At 32.2% G+C, this 27,339-nt stretch overlaps 1 protein-coding gene and 1 long non-coding RNA gene across 5 annotated transcripts in view; one reads left to right on the top strand and one right to left on the bottom strand.

Annotated features, from left to right (window-relative positions):
- LOC142225476 (breast cancer anti-estrogen resistance protein 3 homolog) overlaps positions 1-27,339 on the bottom strand; it is a 51,940-nt gene that overhangs the window by 5,276 nt on the left and 19,325 nt on the right. For 2 of the 3 annotated variants that reach the window (XM_075295244.1, XM_075295246.1), the window contains 5 exons: positions 2,792-2,894; positions 1,521-2,731; positions 993-1,457; positions 527-933; positions 7-62 (listed from right to left, as the gene is read on the bottom strand). In XM_075295244.1, the coding sequence (XP_075151359.1) occupies positions 7-62; positions 527-933; positions 993-1,457; positions 1,521-2,731; positions 2,792-2,894 (2,242 nt within the window). The remainder of the gene's footprint in view (positions 1-6; positions 63-526; positions 934-992; positions 1,458-1,520; positions 2,732-2,791; positions 2,895-27,339) is intronic. The other variant, XM_075295245.1, reaches the window with a different exon arrangement.
- LOC142223018 (uncharacterized) lies at positions 20,212-21,339 on the top strand. 2 transcript variants are annotated; one of them, XR_012718490.1, is made up of 5 exons: positions 20,212-20,266; positions 20,379-20,440; positions 20,613-20,676; positions 21,066-21,131; positions 21,258-21,339. It is a non-coding gene; the product is annotated as an uncharacterized LOC142223018 (long non-coding RNA). The 2 variants fall into 2 exon arrangements; XR_012718489.1 differs by having other exon boundaries at positions 20,353-20,440.

Below are 27,339 nucleotides of genomic sequence, written 5' to 3'. Positions count from 1 at the left end.
TTCTACCTTTTGCCGGACGGGGATTCGAACAGCGGACCACACAGTAAGGATCAAAGAAGTAGCTGATCAATTACCCAAGGAAAAATAAAATGTTAATTTTGTAATAACAAGCAACAACCACCAACTTAATTCAATATCGCTCCCTGTTAAATAGCGCTCCAAGCTACTAAACACATATATGTTTATAGGCTATTTCTAAATTAATAAATGTTTGCATCCAAGCATATTATATTTATAAACATTTTATGTCCCAAACATAATATGTTCTAACATATTAACATATATGTCCCAAACATGTTATGCTAGTTTATGAACATTATATGCTTGCACTCAAAAATATTGTGTTTAAAAATTTGTGTTCCAAACATATAATGTTTATAGCCAAACATATGAAAAACAGTCTTTTTCATCCGTGTATATGAGGCGGAGATGATTCAACTTCTCTTCTCAACTTAATCTAGCATGATTTTTTAAGTGGGACCTAAAATCCTAATAATTCATATCGTAATTTTAGCATGTATCTTACCTGAAGGCATCACTCAACAGTTCATCCAATCGTGACACCGACTCCTCCAATATAATCTTGGCATTTTTACGATACAATTTTAAACTGTTGAGGAAATGCCGAGACGAATCCAAATGGGCATAATTGATGTACATTCCGAAATCGTCAGCTTTGCTCTCCCACGAGGTGATGCACATAGTGTATAGCGAAGATTTTTCATTGGAATTATTGAAGTGTAGTATATCAATAACCGAGCGGTCTTTAAGCAATGCATATAGGAGCACGTAAGGAACTGTTGTATTCGGAGCTTGTGGATTTGAACATTCATTCATGCTGATCAGAGTTGGTCGAAGTTTAGCTTCGAACATGAATGCATCATCCGTATATTTCTGGCGTAGCAAATGCCAAGCGGAATCAAGTTTTTGAATCTGTGAGGAAGACAGAGTTACAATAACACCAGCCAATACTCAAGCGGCGTCGATCTTACCTGCGGCATACAAAGTCCCAGCATTATAGCTGAAAATCCAAAAAGATTTCCCAAGGCAGTTTTCGTTTCAACTGCCATCTGAATCCATTTACTCAGTAATTCTGCACGATCCAAATCCGTTTGGCATGTGAGTATTGTTACGGCCACCATAAGTTTCATGCATTGGGTACGTTCAATCAAATCCTGCCGGAATATTTTACCCTGAGGCAAAGTCAATATTTCCAGACCGCAACAGTCCAAAATATTGGAGTCGTTTTCATTCTCCACCTCCGCTTCGGCTTGAAGATCCGAAGGAGCCTCAATCAATAGTCCTATATCGATTCGGGTAATATGTTCAGCTAACATTTTGGGTCCAGTTTCGAGTAACATCATTTTGAAGGTGTTCAATGCATCACCATCCAATGGTCTATTCTCCACAGAGGGCAATAAAAGTGTGCTGAAATTCTCTACATCAAATTTTGAAACCTAGTGAGAGAAAAACTCGTTACTACTACTCAAACACAAAACTGTATATCCTCCAATACTCACGGGTTTAAATTCTGGCAATGGTAGCGTAAACAATTGATCCTCGGCCGCTTGAACATCGAACTCACTTAAACTTTTAAGAGTAACAGAAGATGCAGAAGTGCTCATGAAGCGGGGATTTTTTATGATCACACCACGATGCATTATAAATTCATTGGTATCACCCGGCATGGAATCACCAGATCCATTGCCGGAATCAGAGCCACTTAATTGATAAATGCCTGCCATACCCTGACGCTGTAAAGGGTATTGTTGTTCCAAGCCGCCAATCTCTTTCGGAGGGCGTGACAAACTGTTTATATTGCCTCCACCGTTAGAGCGATTCGGTTTTGGTGGTGGACTCGGTGGCTTTTCGGGCAATTCAGGAATTTTACTTATCTCAAGACTAGAAAACATGTTGCATGATGTCTCCACATTGAAATCCCTGGCCAAACTAGACGATCGATTAAAGTTTCCGCGGAAACTATTTGTGGCTGGACGTGGAAGCGAGTGAGTTGTGAATTTGGTATGATGATCCACAACATCGCCAACCGTACAACGGGCAATGGTTTGAAATCCATTGGTTGGTAGTTTACCATGTATATTCAAATTTTCCAAGTGACTCTGAAGCTGTGTCTCACTTGGAGCACCACATACGCTATTGCTCTTTTCCAACTGATTGAAACGTCTGGTTGCCTCTGATCGCAATGCATGACCATTGGAATGGTTGAGATGATTCATTGAACCACCGGCCCCCATATTAGCATTGTAGCTGTCCGAAGTTCCAGCACTTCCATTACCTTGAAGAACTCCGTCTGCACTATTGGCAGTTTCGGCATTTTTAATATTTGACACTACGATCGCCTGAGCTGGTGTGAGACTTTGAGATCTTTGCTTTTTGGAAGGTAATCTTGGTGCTGGACACATTTTATTACGTGGTGGCGAAGACGTGGGACTAGATTGCTGTTGCATGCTCTGATGGCCAATTGAAGTTGGCAGTGATTGTTGATGCTGAAGAGCTCCATGTGTCTGCTGCTGATTCATTGGAGTACCACAGAAGCGAAAACTTGCATTGGCTGCCAGTGGTGAGTTTAATGGACTGACTCCCCTTAATCCGGCCAACATTTGGGAATGCAATTGATTGCCCACAATTTTATGGCCATAGAAGGAGAGAGGATAGTTGCGATTGCATGGATATTGAATTCTTGCCCCCGAGGCCAGTGATATGGATTTTCCTGAATGGTTTAAACATTAAAAATTTCATTCCAATTATAAGTAAATAATAAGAGTCTTACCTGATCCTACATAAAATGTTATCAGATCGGGAATAGCATCGAATGCATCTTCTTCAAATTGATATTGCACCCGTTCATAAACGGTTTCGGGTTGAACCAAAATCTGAAAAATAAAATAGAAAAAGCATTGACTTTTATTAACAATGCCCTCTTTAACTACACGCAAAAAAAAAATAATTCTTTCCTCCCAACGAAATTTTAGACAAACAAATATTGTTTCCCATTTGCTTTTCGCTATAAGGAAGTTTGTTTGGGAGAAAAGTATATACTCTTTGTGATAAACGTTGATTCTTTTATAGCATGTAAAAACACTTTCATACAGACTAACGAAAAAATTCTGGCTAATTGCATCTTCTTTCACATCTTTCTCACTTCCACGAAGTTTTTTTTAGTTCTTAGTACCTTTTTCGGTTATACAAACATTGTAGAAGAAATTATTCGATTTTATACACCTAGACATCGCTTTGCGTCGCAGATACGTTCCAAAAAACACGACGCAAAGTTAATTATGAGTTTCTATGGCAAACCAAGCAAAGATTGGAGATAGGTTCCAAGATTATGTACTACTCTTTCAAAAAAAAAATGAACAATGTAACAAAACAAAATGTAAACTTTATTTAATTCATAAGAAAAACAAAAATAATATAAGTTCAATTAAAACAAAATAAAAATTAAACGCTGTCTGATGAGGCGATAGTGGCTGTACATCGGTTCTCTTTCACAAAAAATTGGTCCAATGTTTTCTGAACTGCTTTCTTTTTCAATGTAAAATACATTTCCTTGTAGAAATTGATATCAGAGGCTACCGCCTGGGACACTTTAAGACTCCTTCCGCTTTCAGGATCGTTTTTTATAAAAATTTCCATAGCTTCATCAATCAAACACATCGCTTTGGAAATTTGTTTGCACGTCAAATTTTGTTCTTTGCAGATGTTTGTTGAACAATCACAGTCATCTTCTTCATTAGCAAATTGAAGTTCCAGTTGCAACAGTTCTTCATTAGACAATTCTCTGTTGTGCGAGAATAGCAGTTCATTTATATCACTCTCCTCCATACCCTCAAAATTAGATTCTCTAGCTAAATCAGAAATTTCATGGCGAACAGCTGTTGTACTATCAACTTCTACCGCGCATGTTCTGTGAACACATCCAGGCCATATTTTGCGCCAAACACCATTGCAAGACGGTTTAACCTCCTCCCATGAATCGGAAATAATTCCAATGGCTTTCCTAATGCTGAACTTTTTCCAAAACTATAACATGGAAGGCTTATCTTGACCATTTCTCACTTATAAGATGTTTAAATATACGACGAAGGTATAGTACCTCCAGCGTCTCCTCACTGGACGTTGTCCAATTGCCCTCCGATGTTTTAATGAAACCTGGAGCGGAGCTCGTGAATGGTGCCGTAGTCTGGAATCCTCGGACGTATTCTCAATGCTGCTGCAGCAATCATTCCAAGAGTTATGCTGAGCCTTTCTCAGTTCTCGCTTGTATCCTCTCAGATTCTTCTTGTAAGCGTCCCAATCCACAGGAGCTCTGGTGGACTTTGCTTTGTTAAAGAGCTTCCTGCACGATTTCCTCATATTACCTAACTCCGTAGACCACCATGGTGGTCGATTTTTCCCCCTTGGCTTCCCTTTAGGGCATGCAGCTTTCAGTGAAATGTTGAAGGCCTTAGTAATCCTCTCCACTGCGTGTTCGATAACTTGCACAGTGCTCATATTTGTCTCTGGTATTTCCGGTATCATCATATTGAACGATTCCCTATACCTATTCCAGTCAGCTTTCCTAACATTTGGCGGAAATATGGTCTTGGTGGTATGAACATCAAATTTGAAACTGATGTAGCGATGATCTGAGAAGCTGTGTTCACTTAAAACATGCCACTCAGATATCATTTCATTCAGTTCTTGCGAGGCCAAGGTGATGTCCAAAACCTCTTGCCTGTTTTTAGTGACAAAGGTTGGGGCATCTCCCTTGTTGCAAACTACCAGATTAGTACGCAAAATAAACTCTATTAGCGACTCTCCCCTTGCATTAGTATCACTACTTCCCCATATACTATGATGCGCATTCGCATCGCACCCCATAATGAGTTTCGTCTTTGTTTTCAGTGACTCCTCAACTAAGGTCTTAACGGCACGTGGAGGCATCTCCCTGTCATGTCCCATATAGACCGAAGATACCCAATATTTGCATTTGGCTATTTCTAAATTGGCAACGACAGTATCTGCATTGCACATTGAAGGAAGCAGAAATAATACAACTTTGTGTTTAGAAACGTGTTTGCTAGTTAGAGTTAAAGCTTTATTCGAAGTGTACTGCAATAATATCAAGTAAAAATTAGAATGAAAAAGTTATCGCGCGATGTGGAGGCAATATAGTTTCCTTAACTAATAATGGGTCTTCATCGCGGAAAATAGCCAAGGAACTAAATATAAGTCAGTCTGTAGTCATTCGCGTACAAAAAAGACGAAATGCTACACCCAAAAGGCAGAAATGGGGCAGAACAAGTCCGTAACGCCGAAAAATACTACTGTTGCCAAAAATAAGCAAGTTAGTGAATGGACAGCAAGATGAACGCTCCACAACATTGGTTATGTTGCAGCTGTAAAAAAATAAACATGCATTATCCGAAAAGAATCAAAAGGCGCGAATGAAGTTTGCAAGAGAACATAACAAATTGGACGACAGATGACTGGAAACGTGTTATCTGCCCAGATGAATCAAAATTTAACCGTTTCCCATCGGACGGTAAACAATATTGCTGGCGTCGTCCTGGTGATACCATTCAACGCTACCATGTTAAACAAACTGTGAAGCATGGTGGTGGAAGAATCATAGTTTGGGGCTGCTTCACTTGGTGGCACATTGGGCCTTTACAGAAAATTGATGGTATAATGAAGAAGGAAGACTACCTCGCCATTTTGCAGACTCATCTTCCCGAGTTTGTTGACAAGAGTGCCTACACAGAAAAAAAAGTGTCTCGTAAATTTAAGAAAATTTTAACAATAATTTATTACAAGAATTTTCCAGAATTTTAGTTTATTTTTCGCATCTTCAACGAAAATTAACTACTCGAAAGTAAATTTTACAAATTCTAAGTAGCAATCGTTTAGTTCATGGCCTACAAAATACGATGGAAATTTCCTTAAAAAATTTCTTAACTGGTAGTTAAAAATTCGTTTGTCATGCTATAAAACTACTTGTGAAATGTAAAATATTTTGTAAATAATAAGTGCAATTTACTATAAGATTTTTTTGTATGAGAAAATATTTTTTTACGAAAAATGAACTTGAAAGTGGATAGCAATTTCTTACTGACAATTCCTATAGTTAATAATTGTTGGTAAAAAATTACCCAATGAAATATTTTTAGTTCACATGTAATTAAATTTATAGACATTTTCGTCAAAAATGGTAGATAACATTTCTTGAAAATTTTGCAAATTTTAAGTTAAACGTTTCATTGATCGTAAACTGGTGTGCCTTTACGAATATTATTCTTAGAGTAAATTGTCAGCAGATGCGATGAACTAATGATATTCGCAGATGGTTTATTTGGCTGGATGAGGTGTTGTTTTCAATAAAGGCACATGTGTTTGTGTTGTTGTAGGAATGTTTTGGCTTTGCTTGGTTTTGTTTGGCATGCTTCAGTTGTATAGTTGGCGTTGGCGTGGGCTGTTGCATCTTTTAAGTAGGTATGCAACAAGAGAGTATAAAGGCATGGAATATTTTGCATTTTTGAGACATATATTGGTGTTTGTTTATTAAACCTTTTAAATGAAAGTTATTAATATTATATCAGTAGTTTAGAAAAAAGTTATTACGAATATTTAGGAAAATATGTTGAAATTGAAAGTGTATTGAAATTTTTATTATTCTATGTAAAAAATTAATATTCAATTCCAGATGCATTTGGAAAATTTTTGTTATATCTCAGCGTATAGTTTATTCATAAATTGGTAAGTATTTTTTTAATATGACTTTCTTTTAAAAAGAATATTTTTTATGTATATTATTATTTGTTAATTATTTTTTTTGGAAACCAGTTTAATGTTTTTCTTTGTTGTAAAAACAATATTTAATTTCAGAGCAACTCCAGATGGATTCGAACAAATAAAACATAGAGAATTGGTAAGTTTTCTTTTAAAAATTGGCTTTATTTTAACTAGAATATTTACGTTTTTGTGACCTTTTTATCATCAAAATTACAGGTTTTTAATGCCTTATTTTAGTATTTCTTTAATAAAATTTTTTGGAAACCAATGTAATATTTTTAATGTAAAAAACATATGCACTAACTTATAATACCGTGTTCCACAGTGTGGAGCAGGGTATAACATATATTTAATTTCAGAATAACTCCTTAAACATTTGGACAAGTTTTTAGTACTCCTTTGCCTGTAATTTAATAGTGAATTGGTAAGGATTCTTTAACTTTCTTATAGCCCTGGACAGTCATCCTTATTTTTTGTACATTAACGTCAGCCTTCGTCATTTTGACTACGGCTCATTTCAAGACGCTAAAATTTTCATCGTGAGCGAAAAAGTGAACCAAACTTGAGTTTATTTTCTTATTCAATTTAGTTTTAAGTAGTATAAATCAAAAATTCATAAAACGGTCGAATTAGTATAACTTAAATTCACCATTTCCCAATAGACTAAAATGCATTTTAAATCCAAAATGAAATTACGTGTCGTCATTTTGACGAATGATGACTGTCTAGGGTTATCAAGAATATTTGGTTTTTAATGCATATTATTATTTTTTTCATTAGATTTTTTGAAAACGTATTTAATAATTGTATTTAATATTTAATTTCAGAGTAACCCAAATAAATTTGGACAACTTTTTTATTTCCCCTCAGCGTACAATTTAATAGAGAATTGGTAAGTTTTATATTAAAACTTTGGCTTTCTTTCAACTAGAATATTTATTTTATTATATCCTTCACATCGATAACAACACAGTTTTATGAGTTTATTTAGAATACTTCATTATTTCTCTAATTGTTTCAGGTACAAATTTTATGAGATACGTTTTCCAAAGAAAAGTTGAATTCTTTACTCCATTTGATAAAATGCCCCAAATATGGTAAGTTACAAGCTAAAATGCAGAATTAAAAATTATATTTCATTACATGGTGTTAATATTTAACAATTTTCATTTTTGTTTCCATTTTTTCCAGCAAGATATGTGAAAAAACTACCTACGATGAATAAAAGTCAAAATGTCCAAACAGCGGGTTCAAATGAACTACTCTCTGTTCCACGTGGTCATAATTTTTATTCACAAAAAACATTGTATTAAGAACTTTCATCATAAGTTTTTATAATAAAGTACTTTTGCTTAAAGAAAGTTTAATTTTAATGTATGAAAATGTTCATAATAGTAAAACGGTTCGTTGTTCCTTTAATTATTTAATTTCTCTGTACTGTGGAATGATCGATTTAAAAATAGTTTAGTCGTCGACATTTTAAAGAGACTGTTAACCAATTTTTATTATCGGGTTTCTCACAAAATAAGCAAGTAAACCAAAATAATACTGACTTTTTAACTTGGAAGAGGTATATAAATCTTTTGGTGTTGTAAAAATGAACTAAACTACAATGTTATAGATGAACTAAAATTTAAGAAAATTATAAACTAGACAAGTTGAAAAAAATCTTAATCATGGTCAATATTACTACAGTTTAGTTCATTTTGCAATGGAAAAGGGTTCACTGTTTTTCAGTGTATTCGGAAGATGAAGTCGTATTTCAACAGGATGGTGATCCGAAGCCTAGTGCAAAAATAGTGAAAAAATGGCTTAGTGAGCAAAAATTTCAAGTGATGAATTGGCCAGCGTAAAGCCTCGACCTCAACCCGATTGTGAATTTATGGTCAATCGTGGGAAGACGGCTGGGATTGTACAAATCAGCTCCATAAAAATTAGAAGACCTGTGGGAACAAGTACAGCTTGAGTGGCAGAATATACCAGATGAAATTATACAGGAATTGGTTGAAAGTATGGGAAAACGTATAAATATGGTATTAAACAAGTAAGGAAAGTCTAAAGTCGGGCGGGGCCGACTATATTATACCCTGCACCACTTTGTAGATCTAAATTTTCGATACCATATCACATCCGTCAAATGTGTTGGGTGCTATATAGAAAGGTTTGTCCCAAATACATACATTTAAATATCACTTGATCTGGACAGAATTTGATAGACTTCTACAAAATCTATAGACTCAAAATTTAAGTCGGCTAATACACTAGGGTGGAACACAATGTTAGTAAAAAATATGGGAAACATTTAAATCTGAAGCAATTTTAAGGAAACTTCGCAAAAGGTTATTTATGATTTATCGCTCGATATATATGTATTAGAAGTTTATGAAAATTAGAGTCATTTTTACAACTTTTCGACTAAGCAGTGGCGATTTTAGAAGGAAAATGTTGGTATTTTGACCATTTTTGTCGAAATCAGAAAAAACATATATATGGGAGCTATATCTAAATCTGAACCGATGTCAACCAAATTTGGCGCGCATAGCTACAATGCTAATTCTACTCCCTGTGCAAAATTTCAACTAAATCGGAAGAAAAAATTGTCCTCTGTGGTCATATGAGTGCAAATCGGGCGAAAGCTATATATGGGAGATATATCTAAATCTGAACCGATTTCAACCAAATTTGGCACGCATAGCTACAATGCTAATTCTACTCCTTGTGCAAAATTTCAACTAAATCGGAGTTAAAAATTGGCCTCTGTAGTCATATGAGTATAAATCGGGCGAAAGCTATATATGGGAGCTATATCTAAATCTGAACCGATTTGGCTGATATTTTGCAAGTTTTTCGAGACTCATAAAATATTCGGATGTACGGAATTTGAGGAAGATCGGTTGATATACACGCCAATTATGACCAGATCGGTGAAATATATATATGGCAACTATATCTAAATCTGAACCGATTTTTTCCAAAATCAATAGGGATCGTCTTTGAGCCTAAACAGAACCCTATACCAAATTTTAGGACAATCGGACTAAAACTGCGAGCTGTACTTTGCACACAAAAATACATCAACAGACAGACAGACAGACAGACGGACATCGCTAAATCGACTCAGAATTTAATTCTAAGACGATCGGTATACTAAACGATGGGTCTCAGACTTTTCCTTCTTGGCGTTACATACAAATGCACAAACTTATTATACCCTGTACCACAGTAGTGGTGAAGGGTATAAAAATAAAGGGTTATGGACCAAGTACTAGAAAATGTTCCAACTGACACCGGTATAGATAGCAAAATTCTTTACTTTTTGTTTTGAGTTTTTGTTGTAGTTTTATTTAGAATTGAAGAACGAATAAAGGAAAAATAAAATTATTTTAAATTTCTTTATTACTGCTTATTTTATTCGTTTAGAAATGAAAAAAAAATATTATGTACTCATTTCTGCACGCCACTGTATATCTTTCGTCCGACTTGGACTTCTATGGCCTCCACAGCCAGAATTTTGCTCTGATTTGCTTCAAATTTTGCACAAGGAGTAGGTTTAATAGTATCGTTAAATGTGCCAAATTTGGAAAATCGGTTCAGATTTAGATATAGCTCCCATATATAGGTACGCCAAAGTTGTGGGAAATATGGTAGAATGTGTCATATTTTAGACCCATTTTCAATTGTATTTTCCTCCATTGCACCATGGGCGGAAATCGCAAAACAGCGGCAAAAAGTCAAATTTTCAAAATGAATAATTATTGGATGTTCCAATTGAAATTACTATAGAACATCTTGGAAAGTATAAATCGAAAGTTAATTTAAAACTTGGCAACCCTGTTCAGGAGAAAAAGGTTGCCAATGTTTACCAAAATTTATGCAAGTTGCGTGCAATCAAGGAGAGCAAAAATTTAAAAATTTCGTGCTTAATTTTTTTTCGCAATACAAGTGAATAAAGAAAACTTTTAAATGTAGATTCTAAGAGAAGGTTTAGTAGTTCAAAATGTTGTAAGCACTTTAAAAAATATTTTTGGTTTTGAACTTGAATTTGTGGATTCAAAAGTGCTGTTTATATGTGAAAATTTTAGTACATACGTATATTTGCGAAGAATAGAATTAAAAATGTTAACGATTGTTAATGAAAGTTGTTGCTTATAATTGTTCGTGAGAAAGTATACACTAAAAAAAAGCATACTCGGTTCCAAAGATTTTGTCTTTACTTTAAAAAATTTGGTATTGATTCCGAGCCAAAGAAGCGGAGGATACAAGTAAGGATACTTTTAAGACACAATTCTCTTTTAAATTTAGGTTTTGTGTACTTGCTTCTAGGAAGCAAATTTTAATTTTTCGCTTTCTCAGCTTTTTTTTTTTAATATGCTATCAAAGTCCTTTAAAGACGAGTTAACGGCAACTTTATTTTCCAAATTAGGACTCGACTTCCAGTAGAAATTATGCTATGTTTGAAGTAAAAAACGTCTTTAAAATAATGTGTTGAAAAACATGTCCTATATTTGAACGATTTTTTGCTTTGTAGTCAAGATGCAAAAAGACAAAAAATTTAAAGACAATTTCATTAAATTTAAAGAATTTGTCTGAATTATTAAAGTCAAGTGGACCTTAGCCTATAAATTTTTTCTTTCATGTTAAGATACCCATTTTTAAGCCAAATCACTTAATTGTAAGGACAATACGACTTCATTGACAAGTTTATCGACTTTTGGACAAGGAAAATAAATTTATTTTAGAGAAATGCGTCTTCTATGCTAAGCAAAGTTTGTATTCGTATTTTAAAGACATGAAATCTTTGACCTCACGACAATATTTTTTTCAGTGTACGTTTACGTACTGTAAGGTTTGTCTGCCCAAACTTGCCCATACTAAAATCAATGTAAGGGTTTTATAGTCAAATTTGGAAAAATCGGGTGATACATATATATGGGAGCTATATCTAAATCTGAACCGAATTTGATGAAATTTTGCACACTTTAAGGGTACTATAAAATATTACTTTGTGTTAAATTTGAAGATGATCGTGTAGTAAATAAGCGCAGTATGGTCTCATTTGTCGAAATCGGGCGATACATGTATATGGGGGCTATATCTAACTTTGATACAATTTTTTCCAAATTCAACAGTGTTTGTTCTTTTTTTATTATTATTTTATTCAACAATCCAACTTTAATACAATACAAGTCTGTCCCGCGCCATAAGGCATTAATGGGACTAGTTGGCCAATTATTTATACAATATTAAAAACAACAAGTATATACGGCCGTAAGTTCGGCCAGGCCGAAGCTTATGTACCCTCCATCATGGATTGCGTAGAAACTTCATCTAAACACTGCCACGCACAATCGAATTACTTAAGTTGCAGTAACGCTTGTCGATGGCAAGGTATCTTAAAACCTCCTAACACCATCTTCTAAATAGTATGTAAGTCCATAAGTGGTATATATTAAATCAAAAAAGATCGATCCAATACGTATATAATTCAGTTTGACAAAGTATACATAAAATTTTGACAAAATTTTCTACAGAAATAAAATTTTAACAAAATTTTCTATAGAAATAAAATTTTCACAAAATTTTCTATAGAAATAAAAAATTTGACAAAATTTTCTATAGAAAGAAAATTTTGCCAAAAATTCCTACAGAAATAAAATTTTAACAAAATTTTCTATAGAAATAAACTTTTGACAAAATTTTCTATAGAAATAAAATCTTGGTAGATTATTTTTGGCTTGAGTGGCAACCATGATTATGAATCGAATAAAATTTGAACAAAATTTTCTATAGAAATAAAATTTTGACAAAATTTTCTATAGAAATCAAATTTTGACAATGATGAAAATTTTATTATGAACCGAATACAATTTTAACAAAATTTTCTCTAGAAATAAAATTTTGACAAAATTTTCTATAAAAATAAAATTTTGACAAAATTTTCTATAGAAATAAAATTTTGGTAGATTATTTTTGGCTCTAGTGGCAACCATGATTATGAACCGATATGGACCAATTTTTGTGTGATTGGACCAATTTTGGTATGGTTGTTAGCGACCATTTACTAACACCACGTGCCTAATTTGAACCGGAACGGATGAATTTTGCTCCTCTAAGAGGCTCCGTAGGTCAAATCTGGAGAACGTTTTATATGGGGGCTATATATAATTATGGACCGATATTGACCAATTGTGGCACGGTTTTTAAAGACCATATACTAACACCATGTTCCAAATTACAACCAGATTGGATGAAATTTGCTTCTCTTGGAGACTTCGCAAGCCAAATCTGGGGATCGGTTTATATGGGGGCTATATATAATTATGCACCGATGTGGACCAATTTTTGCATGGTTGTTAGAGACCATATACCAACATCATGTACCAAATTTCAGGCGGATCGGATGAAATTTGTTTCTCTTTGACGCTCCGCAACCCAAATCTGGGGATCGGTTTATATGGGGGCTATATATAATTAAGGACCGATATGGACCAATTTTTGCATGATTGTTAGAGACCATATACCAACATCATGTACCAAATTTCAGCCGGATCGTATGAAATTTTCTTCTCTTTGAGGCTCCGCAAGCCAAATCTGGGGATCGGTTTATATGGGGGCTATATATAATTATGGACCGATGTGGACCAATTTTTGCATGGTTGTTAGAGACCATATAGCAACACAATGTATTAAATTTCAGGCGGATCGGATGAAATTTGCTTCTCTTTTAGGCTCCGTAAGCCAAATCTGGGGATCGGTTTATATGGGGGCTATATATAATTATGAACCGATGTGGACCAATTTTTGCATGGTTGTTAGGGACCATATACAAACATCACATACCAAATTTCAGCCGGATCGGATGAAATATGCTTCTGTTAGAGGCTCCACAAGCCAAATCTGAGGGTCCCGTTATATGGGGGCTATACGTAAAAGTGGACCGATATGGCCCATTTTCAATACCATTCGACCTACATCGATAACAACTACTTGTGCTAAGTTTCAAGTCGATAGCTTTTTTCGTTCGGAAGTTAGCGTGATTTCAACAGACGGACGGACGGACGGACATGTTTAGATCGACTCAGAATTTCACCACGACCCAGAATATATATACTTTATGGGGTCTTAGAGCAATATTTCGATGTGTTACAAACGGAATGACAAAGTTAATATACCCCCATCCTATGATGGAGGGTATAAAAATTATACGTATTTAAAAGGTTCATTCATATATGGTTTAATATTTGTTTCAAATTACAATATTATAAATATTACAATTATAGCAGAAGCGATTCAAAGCTATTGCAAAGATAGTATTTGCTCATTTCCTTAAATCTCGATATACGTTGAATGGATTTCAATTCGAGTGGAATATTATTGTAAGTTAAGCCACAAATTCATTCTATTCCTTGTATTAAAATTTGTTTGATTCGTATAGAACTTTATTGTATGGTAACCAATGTTGTAATTACACTTGAAAACATACTTTAAAATATTATCTTTGACCAAGGAAACACGTTGTACCAAATTTTATCAAAATCGGTTAATAATTGCGATCGAAATCCTTCGAACAACAGAGTTAGATACTGAAGAAAGTAATTTTGATGGTTAATATTTGTTTAATCTTAATTAATAAAATTAATTTAATAAAACGACAACTGGTTTATACTATTTACATCAAGTTCTGGGGATAATGCGCTTTCTTAATAAGGAAAATAAGCAAGTATATATGAAGATCTATAAAAACAAAGATTAGTTCCTCTTTATTAATGAGTAGTCCAAGAGGAGTTGACGGATTTTTTCGAAAATAAAAGTGGGCATTGAGTTCGAGTTTTGCCGCTAAAATTATTTCTCATTTTAGCGGCAAAACCAGAATAACATTACAACTTTTTCCGGTAAATTGTATTATAACATGGTGGGGAAAGATCCAAAGCAACAATTGAATAAGTTTATTTTCTTTAAAAGAAATTATTAAAGAAAAGTAAAAGGGTAAACATGGCCATTTTTACGTGATAATGCCAATTTATACCGGCCTTAAGAATTAAATTAAGTACAAAATTATTCGTTAATAAAAATTCATATTTATTTGTATATCTAAATTAATGGTGTTACATGCTAGCAAACAATTGTTCACGCCGAAATAAATTTATGTGCTGTTTTAAAATTACTGTTTAGAATTTAAATATAATGTGCTTTTGAATGGTTATCGTTAACCTTAGGATTCGATGGAAAAATATTTATATATACTCGACTTCACGTTCTTCTTTTGTAAGAGTTTTTGAATTTCTTCGAAAATTTTAAACTTGTATACAAAAACCTTTATTTGTTACACAATTTTTATTGTTGCAATAAAAAAATAATATTTGATTTGAACTCAGTCCATTTCGTTTATATAAAGCACTTTTCTTTTCTGACTTTAAGTCTTTTATAAAACACACTTTACAATTTCGTAGTAAAAATTTAATATAATAGTATGTAATGCTGAACACCTTTTCGGGAACTTCCGAACGTATCTGGAATATATGTTAAAAAATACATAAAAAAAAATAGTGTTGGTCGAAGCAGGGATCGAACCCAGGTCCCCTGTCACGCAAGGCGGACGACCAACCACTGCTATGTTATGTTGTTAAACAATGTTATGTTTGCATCGGCTCGTGGGCACCGCAAGCTATGCTATATAAATATAACTTATAACGATAATTATCTCTTGATGACCATAACAGCTACGTAGGCCAGTGGTTAGTGTGCTGGTTTACAAACTGTGTGGTCCGCTGTTCGACTCCCCGTCCGGCAAAAGGTAAAATTAAAAAAAAATATAAAATATAATAATTTCTTCTAACATGTTTGTATTACAGAAAAAGTGAGAAAAATGTGAGGGAATATACAATTAGGCAGAATAAAATTTGAGCACAATCTTCTTTGGGAGAAAATTCTTCTAAGCATATAATATTTTTGGGTTCAAAATGTTTCCAAACATATTATATGTTCACATAAGAACATATAGTTTTTTGGAAGACAACATTATTGAATTTGGATGGAAAAATACAAAATGTTTGGAACTTAGACTACCCAAACATATTATATTGTTTAGACCAATATGCTTTCAAACATGTTACATATTGGAAGAAATCCAACATATAAATGTTTGGGAAATACCCAAAAATTTATATGCTTGAAGCAAAATGTGTTTGCGAGTATATGTTACAGAAGCGATTTTTTTTGAGGGTGTAGTAACGCACCTGCACGCAGAGAAGGAATATGATCACCTCAAACATGTTTCAAGAGCAAAATGTTATTTTTGTATGGTGACCATGTAACATGTTTGTCACTAAAATGTTATTTTCTCGTCAAATATAACCTGCTTGCCGAGATCAGATACATGATTTCCGAGAAAATAACATGGTTGCGAAAACCATGTTACATGGTCACCACCCAAAAATAACATTTTGCTCTTAAAACATGTTTGAGGTGATCATATTCCTTCTCTGGGTGTGGAGTAAGGGGGATTGACTCCCTTTCTGTTGGTAACATTTGATTTTAATAAGATATATCGATATACCATATACTAGATTGATTGTAAATAATTTTTGCCGCAAATTTTTAATTTCCGCCCATAGTGCATTGACTCGATAGTTTTCACAGAGAATATATGGTATTTAATATGCTATTTAAGTGTGAAAAGTTGGATTTAATTTGGTTAAGATTTAGATAAAGCCTCCATATATTTCTTCTTCCGGTTTATGCAAGTATGGGCAAAATTGTGCACAAAATTCTGTGATGATTTCCCCATATCATAGTTATATCCAACACTCTGTAATGGCTGACTTTCCACAGAACGGTTGTGTTTTAAATATAACTCCGACTTGTGGAAATATCGCTCGACATATGTATCGCCCCATGAATCATAAATGCTCTTTTGTACAATTGCATTAAAATTGTTCTAGCTTTCCCATATTTCCCATATTTATTTACTAACATTGTGTTTCATCCCGGGACGTTATCTGATTTAAATTTTAATTCTAGAGAATTTGTAGAAGTATAAAAAATTGTCTCCAAATCGGTTAAGATATAAATATTTGTATATGGGAATATAAACCTTCATAATAACTCTCAACAAATTTGAAGGAGTTGAGATTGTAACACAAATTTTGGTCTACATAGTTGTGAAGGGTATAATATAGTCGGCCTCGCCCGACTATAAACTTTACTTACTTGTTTTTTATTTTACATATATTCCAAAAATGTTCGGATGATTCCGCAAAGATGTTCGACATTACATATTACTTCGTACTATGAAAGTTCAAAATGTGTCTTATTAGATAATAAAAATCAGAATTGTTTGATATAAACGAAATGGACTGTGTTTTTTTTTTGAATTTTTTGTATTGCAAAAATAAGAGTTTTGTAACAAAAACAATTTTTTGGTGATAAAAGTTTGAAATTTTCGAAAAAAAAAATCAAAAAACTCTAACAAAAGAGAAACGTTTTCTGTACACGTTTTCCAAACGTTTTTACATGTAATGTGACCAAAAATTCTTGGGGTTTGCACTGTCGTATACCTATTTAACCGACAGTGTTCCACAACCACCTTCACCGTTTGGAAATCTGGGTGGCTGTTAGGTAATCTCATGCAACCGCTCCGGGGAACCCTCTTTCCAGGATTTCAGAACCACCCAAAAGCTGTATATTAACTCCTCCTCTGTAATTTATATCTAAATGGTGGTAGTTCTCCACATGGGACATAAACAACACTGGTATTTGCGCTAATGAATGTTATTGATTCCAAGCCAAATAAAAAGGGAAAATGGAAGACGCAATTCTCTGTCAAATTTGAGTAAAGTAAGCAACTTGATACTAAGAAAAAAAATTGGACTCAACTCCAACCAATAAATTATGACATGTTTCCAGTAAAAAGCTTCTTTAAAATATAGTTTTTAGATGCACCTCCTATTTTTGAGTATGCTATTTAGCTTTATAGTGAAATTAAAAAAAATCATAGGCATTAAGGAAGATTTCAATAACATTGAACAATTGTTTCAGATTTTTAAGATAAGTTGATCTCAGTCCAAAAAAAATGTTTCGGTGTAAAAATTTTATATTCGGTACTCAAATTTTGATCACATTATTTTTAAGTGCAAGCATATAATGTTCATAAACAAGTATAACATGTTTGGGACACATACACTATAATAAATAATTGTCCGTACACCAAACTCTTAAAGCTATATTTTATCGTATCTCAGAAACTAAATAATTTGATTCTATTCGATGTTTTTTGCTATCAAATACACCCTAAAAAATCGCTTCTGTAACATATACCCCAAACACATTTTGCTTCAAGCATATATATTTTCAGGATTGGTCCAAACAAAATATTGTTTGTAGTGTTCAAACATATTATGTTTCACTTTAGGGCATACACTGGTAGAAGAAATTTTAATGAAATTTTCTTTGCAATATATGGATATAGTTCTATGGCGCCAATTGGTTAATTCCATTATTTTACTTGCAGCATATTCTCTAGGTCTCTCTTTCTAAACACATATATGTTTATAGGCTATTCCTAAATCTACAAACATTTTATGTCCCAAACATAATATGTTCTAACATATTAACATATATGTCCCAAACACGTTATGCTAGCTTATGAACATTGTATGCTTGCGCTTAAAAATATTGTGTTAAAAATTTGAGTTCCAAACATATAATTTTTACTCCCAAACATATGAAAAACAGTCCTTTTCGTCCGTGTAGAAAATAATTATTCAAGCTCGATCTTTAAAATACAATTTACTTGAAAGAACCGACCATATACTTTCCATATACAAAATCACCCAAATATAGCTTTAACAGTTTGGTTTACCTTCTAACAACAATGCACAAACTGGTCCATATCGGTCCTTAACTATATACGGTATAGCTCCTACACCCTCAAAAAATCATATCTTTAACATATCCTCCCAAACATATTTACTTCAAGCATATATATATATTTTCAGAATTTGTGCAAACAAAGAACTGTTTGTACTGTGCAAACATATTTTGTTTCACCCTAAGCATATTTTTTTAAATTCCGAATACACAATTAAATGTGTAAAATGAATAATGTTTACACGTAAAGATTTCAAATTTTCGATTTTGATGATGAATGCTCATTTATCCACATTAAAACTATATCTCTCAAGCAGAATACCATTTTCTCTCAATTGATATACCAAACATGTTATACCAGTTTACGAACATTATATGCTTGTACTTAAAAATAATGTGCTAAAATTTTGAGATTCAAACATATAATTCTCACACCGAAACATATGAAAAACATAGTTCTTCGTCCGTGCACAGAAAAAAAAGTGTCTCGTAAAATTAAGAAGATTTTTACAATAATTTATTACAAGAATTTTCCAGAATTTTAGTTCATTTTTCGTATCTTGAACGAAAATTAACTACTCGAAAGGAAATTTTACAAATTCTAAGTAGCAATCGTTTAGTTCATGGCCTACAAAATACGATGGAAATTTCCTTAAAAAATTTCTTAACTGGTAGTTAAAAATTCGTTTGTCATGCTATAAAACTACTTGTGAAATGTAAAGTATTTTCTAAATAATAAGTGCAATTTACTATAAGATTTTTTTGTATGAGAAAATATTTTTTTACGAAAAATGAACTTGAAAGTGGATAGCAATTTCTTACTGACTATTCCTATAGTTAATAATTGTTGGTAAAAAATTACACAATGAAATATTTTTAGTTCACATGTAATTAAATTTATAGACATTTTCGTCAAAAATGGTAGATAACATTTCATGAAAATTTTGCAAATTTTAAGTTAAACGTTTCATCGCTCATAAACTGGTGTGCCTTTACGAATATTATTCTTAGAGTAAATTGTCAGCAGATGCGATGAACTAATGCATAGTACAGAGATCTTTATCGGAATAGTGGAATGTGATTAATGTAAAGATGATGTTACTTGAGTTTTGTTGTGTATACATGAGCGTGGGGTTGTTTTTATTTTTGTTCATTTAGTGGCTTGTGTGTGTGTGTGTGTGTTTGTTATTCGTTGATGGTTTTTGGCTGGATGAGGTGTTTTCAATAAAGGCACATGTGTTTTTGTTGTTGTTGGAATGTTTTGGCTTTGCTTGGTTTTGTTTGGCATGCTTCAGTTGTATAGTTGGCGTTGGCGTGGGCTGTTGCATCTTTTAAGTAGGTATGCAACAAGGGAATATAAAGGCATGGAATATTTTGGATTTTTGAGTCATATATTGGTGTTTGTTTATTAAACCTTTTAAATGAAAGTTATTAATATTTTATCGGTAGTTTAGAAAAAAGTTATTAAGAATATTTAGTAAAATATGTTGAAATTGAAAGAGTATTGAAATTTTCATTATTCAATGTAAAAAATTAATATTCAATTCCAGATGAATTTGGAAAATTTTTGTAATATCTCAGCGTATAGTTTATTCATAAATTGGTAAGTATTTTTTTAATATGGCTTTCTTTTGAAAAGAATATTTTTTATGTATATTATTATTTGTTAATTTTTTTTTTGGAAACCAGTTTAATGTTTTTCTTTGTTGTAAAAGCGATATTTAATTTCAGAGCAACTCCAGACGGATTAAAACAAATTTAAAAAGGTAGAGAATTGGTAAGTTTTCTTTTAAAAATTGGCTTCCTTTCAACTAGAATATTTACGTTTTTATGACCTTTTTATCATCAAAATTACAGGTTTTTAATACCTTATTTTAGTATTTCTTTAATTAAATTTTTTTGGAAACTAATGTAATATTTTTAATGTAAAAATAAATATTTAATTTCAGAATAACCCCTTAAAATTTGGACAAATTTTTAGTACTCCTTTGCCTGTAATTTAATAGTGAATTGGTAAGTTTTCTCTAACTTTCTTTTAACCCTGGACAGCCATCCTTATTTTTTGTACATTAACGTCATCCTTCGTCATTTTGACTACGGCTGATTTCAAGACGATATAATTTTCATCGTGAGCGAACCAAACTTGAATTTATTTTCTTATTCAATTTGGTTTTAAGTAGTATAAAACAAAAATTCATAAAACGGTCGAATTAGTATAACTTAAATTTACCATTTCCCAATAGACTAAAATGCATTTTAAATCGAAAATGAAATTACGTGTCGTCATTTTGATGACTGTCTAGGAATATCAAGAATATTTGGTTTTTTATGCATATTATTATTTTTTTTCATTAGATTTTTTGAAAACGTATTTAATAATTGTATTTAATATTTAATTTCAGAGTAACCCAAATAAATTTGGACAACTTTTTATATTTCCCCTCAGCGTACAATTTAATAGAGAATTGGTAAGTTTTATAAAACTTTGGCTTTCTTTCAACTAGAATATTTATTTTATTATATCTTTCACATCGATAACAACACAGTTTTATGAGTTTATTTAGAATACTTCATTATTTCTCTAATTGTTTCAGGTACAAATTTTATGAGATACGTTTTCCAAAAAAAAGTTGAATTCCTTACACCATTTGATAAAATGCCCCAAATATCGTAAGTTACAAGCTAAAATGAAGAATTAAAAATTATATTTCATTACATGGTATTAATTTTTAACAATTTTCATTGTTGTTTCCTTTTTTCCAGCAAGATATGTGAAAAATTTACCTACGATGAATAAAAAAAGGATAAGTCAAAATGTCCAAACAGCGGGTTCAAATGAACTACTCTCTTTTCCATGTGGTCATAATTTTTATTCACAAAAAACATTGTATTAAGAACTTTCATCATAAGTTTTTATAATAAAGTACTTTTGCTTAAAAATAGTTTAATTTTATTGTATGAAAATTCTCATAATAGTAAAACGGTTTGTTGTTCCTTTAATTATTTAATTTCTCTATACTGTGGAATGATTGATTTAAAAATAGTCTAGTCGTCGACATTTTAAAGAGACTGTTAACCAATTTTTATTATCGGGTTTCCCACAAAATAAGCAAGTAAACCAAAATAATACTGACTTTTTAACTTGGTAGGTGTATATAAATCTTATGGTGTTGTAAAAATGAACTAAACTACAATGTTATAGATGAACTAAAATTTAAGAAAATTATAAACTAGACAAGTTGAAAAAAAACTTAAGGGCTAAATCATGGTCAATATTACTACAGTTTAGTTCATTTTGCAATGGAAAAGGGTTCACTGTTTTTTCAGTGTGTACGTAAACCGACCCCCAATTTGATTTTTGTAGTCTCTTTGAACAGCAAGTTTCATCAAATCTGCTTCAAATTCTATATCAGTTTATTCTCTCCAACGACCATGCAAAAATCCATCCATATCAGTTCAAACATCCATCTATATTACTTCATACATCAACACACAAAAAAAAATACTTTCCTTCGGTACTAAATTTCAGACAAACGAGATTTTCATATGTTATAGATTATTTTCTTTAAAAGGAAATAAACCCCGAATTAATTTGTTTTTAGGGTCAAAATAAAACTTGATTTGTCTAAAATTTCGTTGCTCAAAAAAGAAAAATCTTCTTTCAGTGTGCAGTAATTTAATATATTCTCCTAAACATATTCTGTTTCAAACATATATATTTCCAAAAAATTGTTTGTACTGTGCGAGCATATTTTGTTTCAGTAAAAGTCACTGGGAGCTAAATCAGGAGAATAAGGTGGGTGCACGCTCACAAAAAATCGCTTCTGTAACATATACTCCCAAACATATTTTGCTTCAAGCATATATATTTTTGGGTATTGCCCAAACATTTATATGTTTGATCTCTTCCAATATATAATATGTTTGAAAGCATATTGGTCTAAACAATTTATGTTTGGGTAGTCTAAGTTCCAAACATTTTGTATTTTTGCATCCAAATTCAATAATGTTGTCTTGCAAAAAACAATATGTTATTATGTGAACATATAATAGGTTTGGAAGCGTTTTGCACCCAAAAATATTATACGCTTAAAAAAAATTCTCCCAAACAATATTGTGCTCAAAATTTTATTTATTTATTTATATATTTACAATCATAATTAATTATGAAAATAAACAGGTAATATAGGTGCTAACAACATAGGTTTTCGACCTGAATGCTCAAAATTTTGTTTCTGCCTAATTGTATATTCCCCCACATCTTTCTCACTTCAACGAGATTTTTAGTTCTTAGCACCTTTTTCTGTAATACAAACATTGTAGAAGAAATTATTCAATTGTATGATTTTTATTATTTTAATTTTACCTTTTGCCGGACGGGGATTCGATCAGCGGACCACACAGTTTGTAAGGATCAAAGAAGTAGCTGATCAATTGCCCAAGGAAAAATAAAATGTTAATTTTGTAATAACAAGCAACAACCACCAACTTAATTCAATATCGCTCCCTGTTAAATAGCGCTCCAAGCTACTAATAGCTACATATATGTTTATAGGCTATTTCTAAATTAATATATGTTTGCATCCAAGCATATTATATTTACAAACATTTTATGTCCCAAACATAATATGTTCTAACATATTAACATATATGTCCCAAACATGTTATGCTAGTTTATGAACACTATATGCTTGCACTCAAAAATATTGTGTTTAAAAATTTGTGTTCCAAACATATAATGTTTATAGCCAAACATATGAAAAACAGTCTTTTTCATCCGTGTGGTCAAGCAACTCGTACTTTAATTCGTTGATTTTAGCCATTGTTATAACACTCTTGTGCGCTGGTGCGTTGTCTTGATGAAAAATTATTTTTTTGTGTTGTAAGCCAGGACGTTTTTCTCGATTTTGTACATTTAATTGATCCAAAGGTTGCAATAGTACTCTAAATTTATTGTTTTACCCTTTTGCAGATAGTCAATCAATAAAATACCTTTGAAATCCTAAGAAACCGTTGGCATAACCTTACCAGCCGGTTCAATTGTTTTTGCCTTCTTTGGGGCACTTCCTCCAGCTTCAGTCCATTGTTTGGATTGTTCTTTTGTCTCTGCAGTATAGTGGTGGATCCATTTCTCATCAACAGTTATGAAACGACACTTAAAATCAATTTTATTTCGCTTAAAATGATCCAAACAAGCTTGAGAAATGTTCATTCTTATGCGTTTTTGATCGACTGTTAACAAATGCGGCACCCATCTTGCAGAAAGCTTTTTCATCTGTAGTTCTTCTTGCAAAATTAAATGGACTCGATCATTTGAGATGCCCATGATATTAGCAATTTCACGCACTTTTATTCGTCGATCATTTAATACCATATCATGCACTTTGGCTACAATTTCTGTTGTTGTTGCTGTTTTTGGACGTCCACCACGTGGTTCATCTTCAATGCTTGTACGACCACGTTTAAATTCAGCAACCCAATTTTTTACTGTTGCATATGAAGGAGCACTATCACCTAACACATTCACCATATCATTATGAATTTCTTGTCCCGATAAACCTTTTTTATGTAAATATTTAATGACATATCTAATTTTTCCATTGTAAAAAAAATGCGAATGCGTCTTTTTTGAACACCTGTTTCTATATGAAGGAGTTGCCAGATCGAAACAAAAATTAATATGTGTTCATAACAGAGATGGAAGTTTCCAAAACACTAAACTTTATGCTTATACCGCGCTGTTTGTGCTAGGCTGAGAAGTTTCCGAACTGCCCTCGTATATCTCTCGAGCAGAGTACCATGTTTTCTAAAATTTCGTTCCTCAAAAAAGAAAAATCTTCATTCAGTGTGCAGTAATGTATATACACCCTCAAAAAATCGCCTGTTTAAATATATTCTCCGAAACATATTCTGTTTCAAACATATATATTTTCAAACATATCTTTTTGTAAGACCAAATAAGTATTTTTTAAATAAATCTTTTAATAAGTTTTTAATGCTCTCCGTTTTTTTATCTAAAGGTGATTTTGTAAAATATCTTTCATTCGATGAACTACTACGTCTACTTTCTGGTATTTGTGCTCGCGGAATGATTCTTTTTTGTAAATTAAATCGACAATGTAGACATGCTACAGTGCAAAATGTTGATCTTACAAGGACCTCCCATCTTCATTTATAGAAAAATGTGCAAACAATAATCATAAAATTGGAAGCACTTAAATATTAGTGTTCATACTGTAGGCACTACAATTCTGCGCAATTCTGTCAGTGCAGAATTCAGCGCTACTTCTTCGAAAGGTGTAAGTAAGTTCTTCGATTATACTGGGCGACGAGCTTAATATTCTTTTTATTGAACGCCCGATAAAACTTTGTTGAAATATTAAAGTGCTGAAATTAGCGCACTTTCATTACACTAGAGTAAGCGGATGCTTCCTCCTTCGCTTACCAAGTTGTACTTCTGTAAGCAAGAGTTTTTTAGCGTTTTTGTATCACGACTTGTACAAAGAGATATTACACTCAAAAAAAGTGAATACTCTATTTGACTAAAGCTAATTTAACTATCTTTTAGTTCATGAAATTATTATATTTGGAGAAAGTTTAATTTACTCTAATAATTTTTTGCGTACGTTAGTTAAATGAACTAAAAGACGGGAAAATATACACAAACTAGCAACTAGTTTTTGCTAGCTAAAAAAAAATTTTATTTTGTTTTATATTTGAAAAGGAAAAAATTTATTTAATTTCACAGCAGTCTTTAAAAAGTCTTTCTTTAAAAATTGAAAGAAATTATTTATGTCTAATAAATTTACTAGAATTTGGGCCCGTTCGAAACCAAAACTTTTTACTATGGTGAGATATCAATTTACTATGGTGAAAAACAATTGCTAATTTGGTGTACTCATTTCTTTAACAAATAAAACTACTTTTTGTTTGTTTGTATAATCAAAACATGAACAAGCCCTTTGTCGAAAAATATTTATTATTTTTGTGATATCGGCGTGATGCCAGCGCTTGTAATAGTAAAAAAATTCTAAAAATATTCAAAATTTTCTAAAAGTAATCAAAAGTTTTCTTCCTGGTGAGTTAACTGTTTTTTCAGTGTGATATATTAAACCTGCCCAGCAAAAAAGTTTGGAAGTTCTTCCAAAGGCACAACTTTAAAAGCACTTCCAGAAGATGCACTCCCAATGATGTTCTTTATTTTAACTACCCAGGAAGTTCTTTTAATTCAATTTTTTATAACTTGTTTTTTTCATACTTTTAATGGGCAATTTTAACTTTTTTTGTTTTAAATACGTTAAAAACGGAGTAAGAATTCATAAAATGGTAAAAAAAGCGTCGCCAAAAAAGTAATGAAAATGTTCTTTTTGGATCCGGAAGTGGTGCAAAATTGACGCAGAAACGATGAATTTAACATGGGCTTGTCATAGGACGGAAGTTCTCCATTTCAACAGCCGTTGCACTGAATTTGCATCACTTCTTTAGGTGTGATCTGAATTCAATGTTTTGGTGTAAATTAAAATATTCTGAGATATTTTGTCAAATAAATAATTTTTATAATTTTTTATAATTTTTAATGGATTCTAACGCTTGTCGGAAACGTTTGACCTCAAATATTTTCAAAAATTCACAATTTTTTCAGATTGGAATTAGCATTTTTTCGAAAAAATTTAAATGATTTGTACCATTTTATGAATTCTTACTCTGTTTTTAACCTATTTGAAACAAAAAAGCTAAAATTACCCATTAAAAGTATGAAAAAGCCAAGATATAAAAATTGAATTAAAAGAACTTCCTGGGTAGTTAAAATAAAGAACATCGCTGGGAGTGCATCATCTGGAAGTGCTTTTAAAGTTGTGCTTTTGGAAGAACTTCCAAATTTTTTTGCTGAGTAGTGAATCAGTTATTGTGGTTGAAGGATATTACTTGTTTTTCACAAAAATAAGTAAATAATTTTCGACTAATTCAAGAAAAGTTGAAAAAAATATATTATTTTTCACTTATAAATTTTGAAGTTTGAAGGAAAAAATTGGAGTTCAAAATTACAAAAATGTCCTTAGGGCCATACGAAGTTCAATAATGAAATAAAATAGAATTAAATCGGTTTTAGTATAATAGAGGGTTCACTTTTTTTGAGTGTATTATTATAAAAAAGAAGAATGTTAAAAAAGTGTGTTGTTCATTTCATAATTTTTAAAGGCAGTATTTTACCGCTAACTGGCAGCACTTTACTATTATGGTTCCAATATTCAAAATTATTACGTGCATTCTTAAGCGCACTAAATGTGCAATGATTTGCATGTAAATTTACTGCTTCTGAAAGCGCTGCAATTCATACAAAACAAAGAAGCACATTCAGTGAATTCCTCGCAGAGGTAAGCGCTGATTGATTTTGGCTTCACTTACAAAACTGCTGAAAATTCAGCAGGTTTTTTGCTGGAATATACAATACAAACACCGTAACCCTTTCTTTGAGGTCTTGAAAATTCCCGTTCTATCGGTCCACCGGTTTTGATTACTCCACACAGTTGACATTTGACAAAAAGTACCATGTATATTACAACTAATGCTTTATAATTTCAAAACGACCCACTTTAGTATTCGTACATATGCCTTTTTTTATCGTAATTACCCACCTACCCCTTTCTAAACTTTCTCTATTTAATTGGGCAGTAA

The sequence above is a fragment of the Haematobia irritans genome, chromosome 2 (genome assembly GCF_050003625.1).
Source record: "Haematobia irritans isolate KBUSLIRL chromosome 2, ASM5000362v1, whole genome shotgun sequence".
Lineage (NCBI taxonomy): Eukaryota > Metazoa > Arthropoda > Insecta > Diptera > Muscidae > Haematobia > Haematobia irritans.
This window is presented reverse-complemented; position numbering and strand designations above follow the sequence as displayed.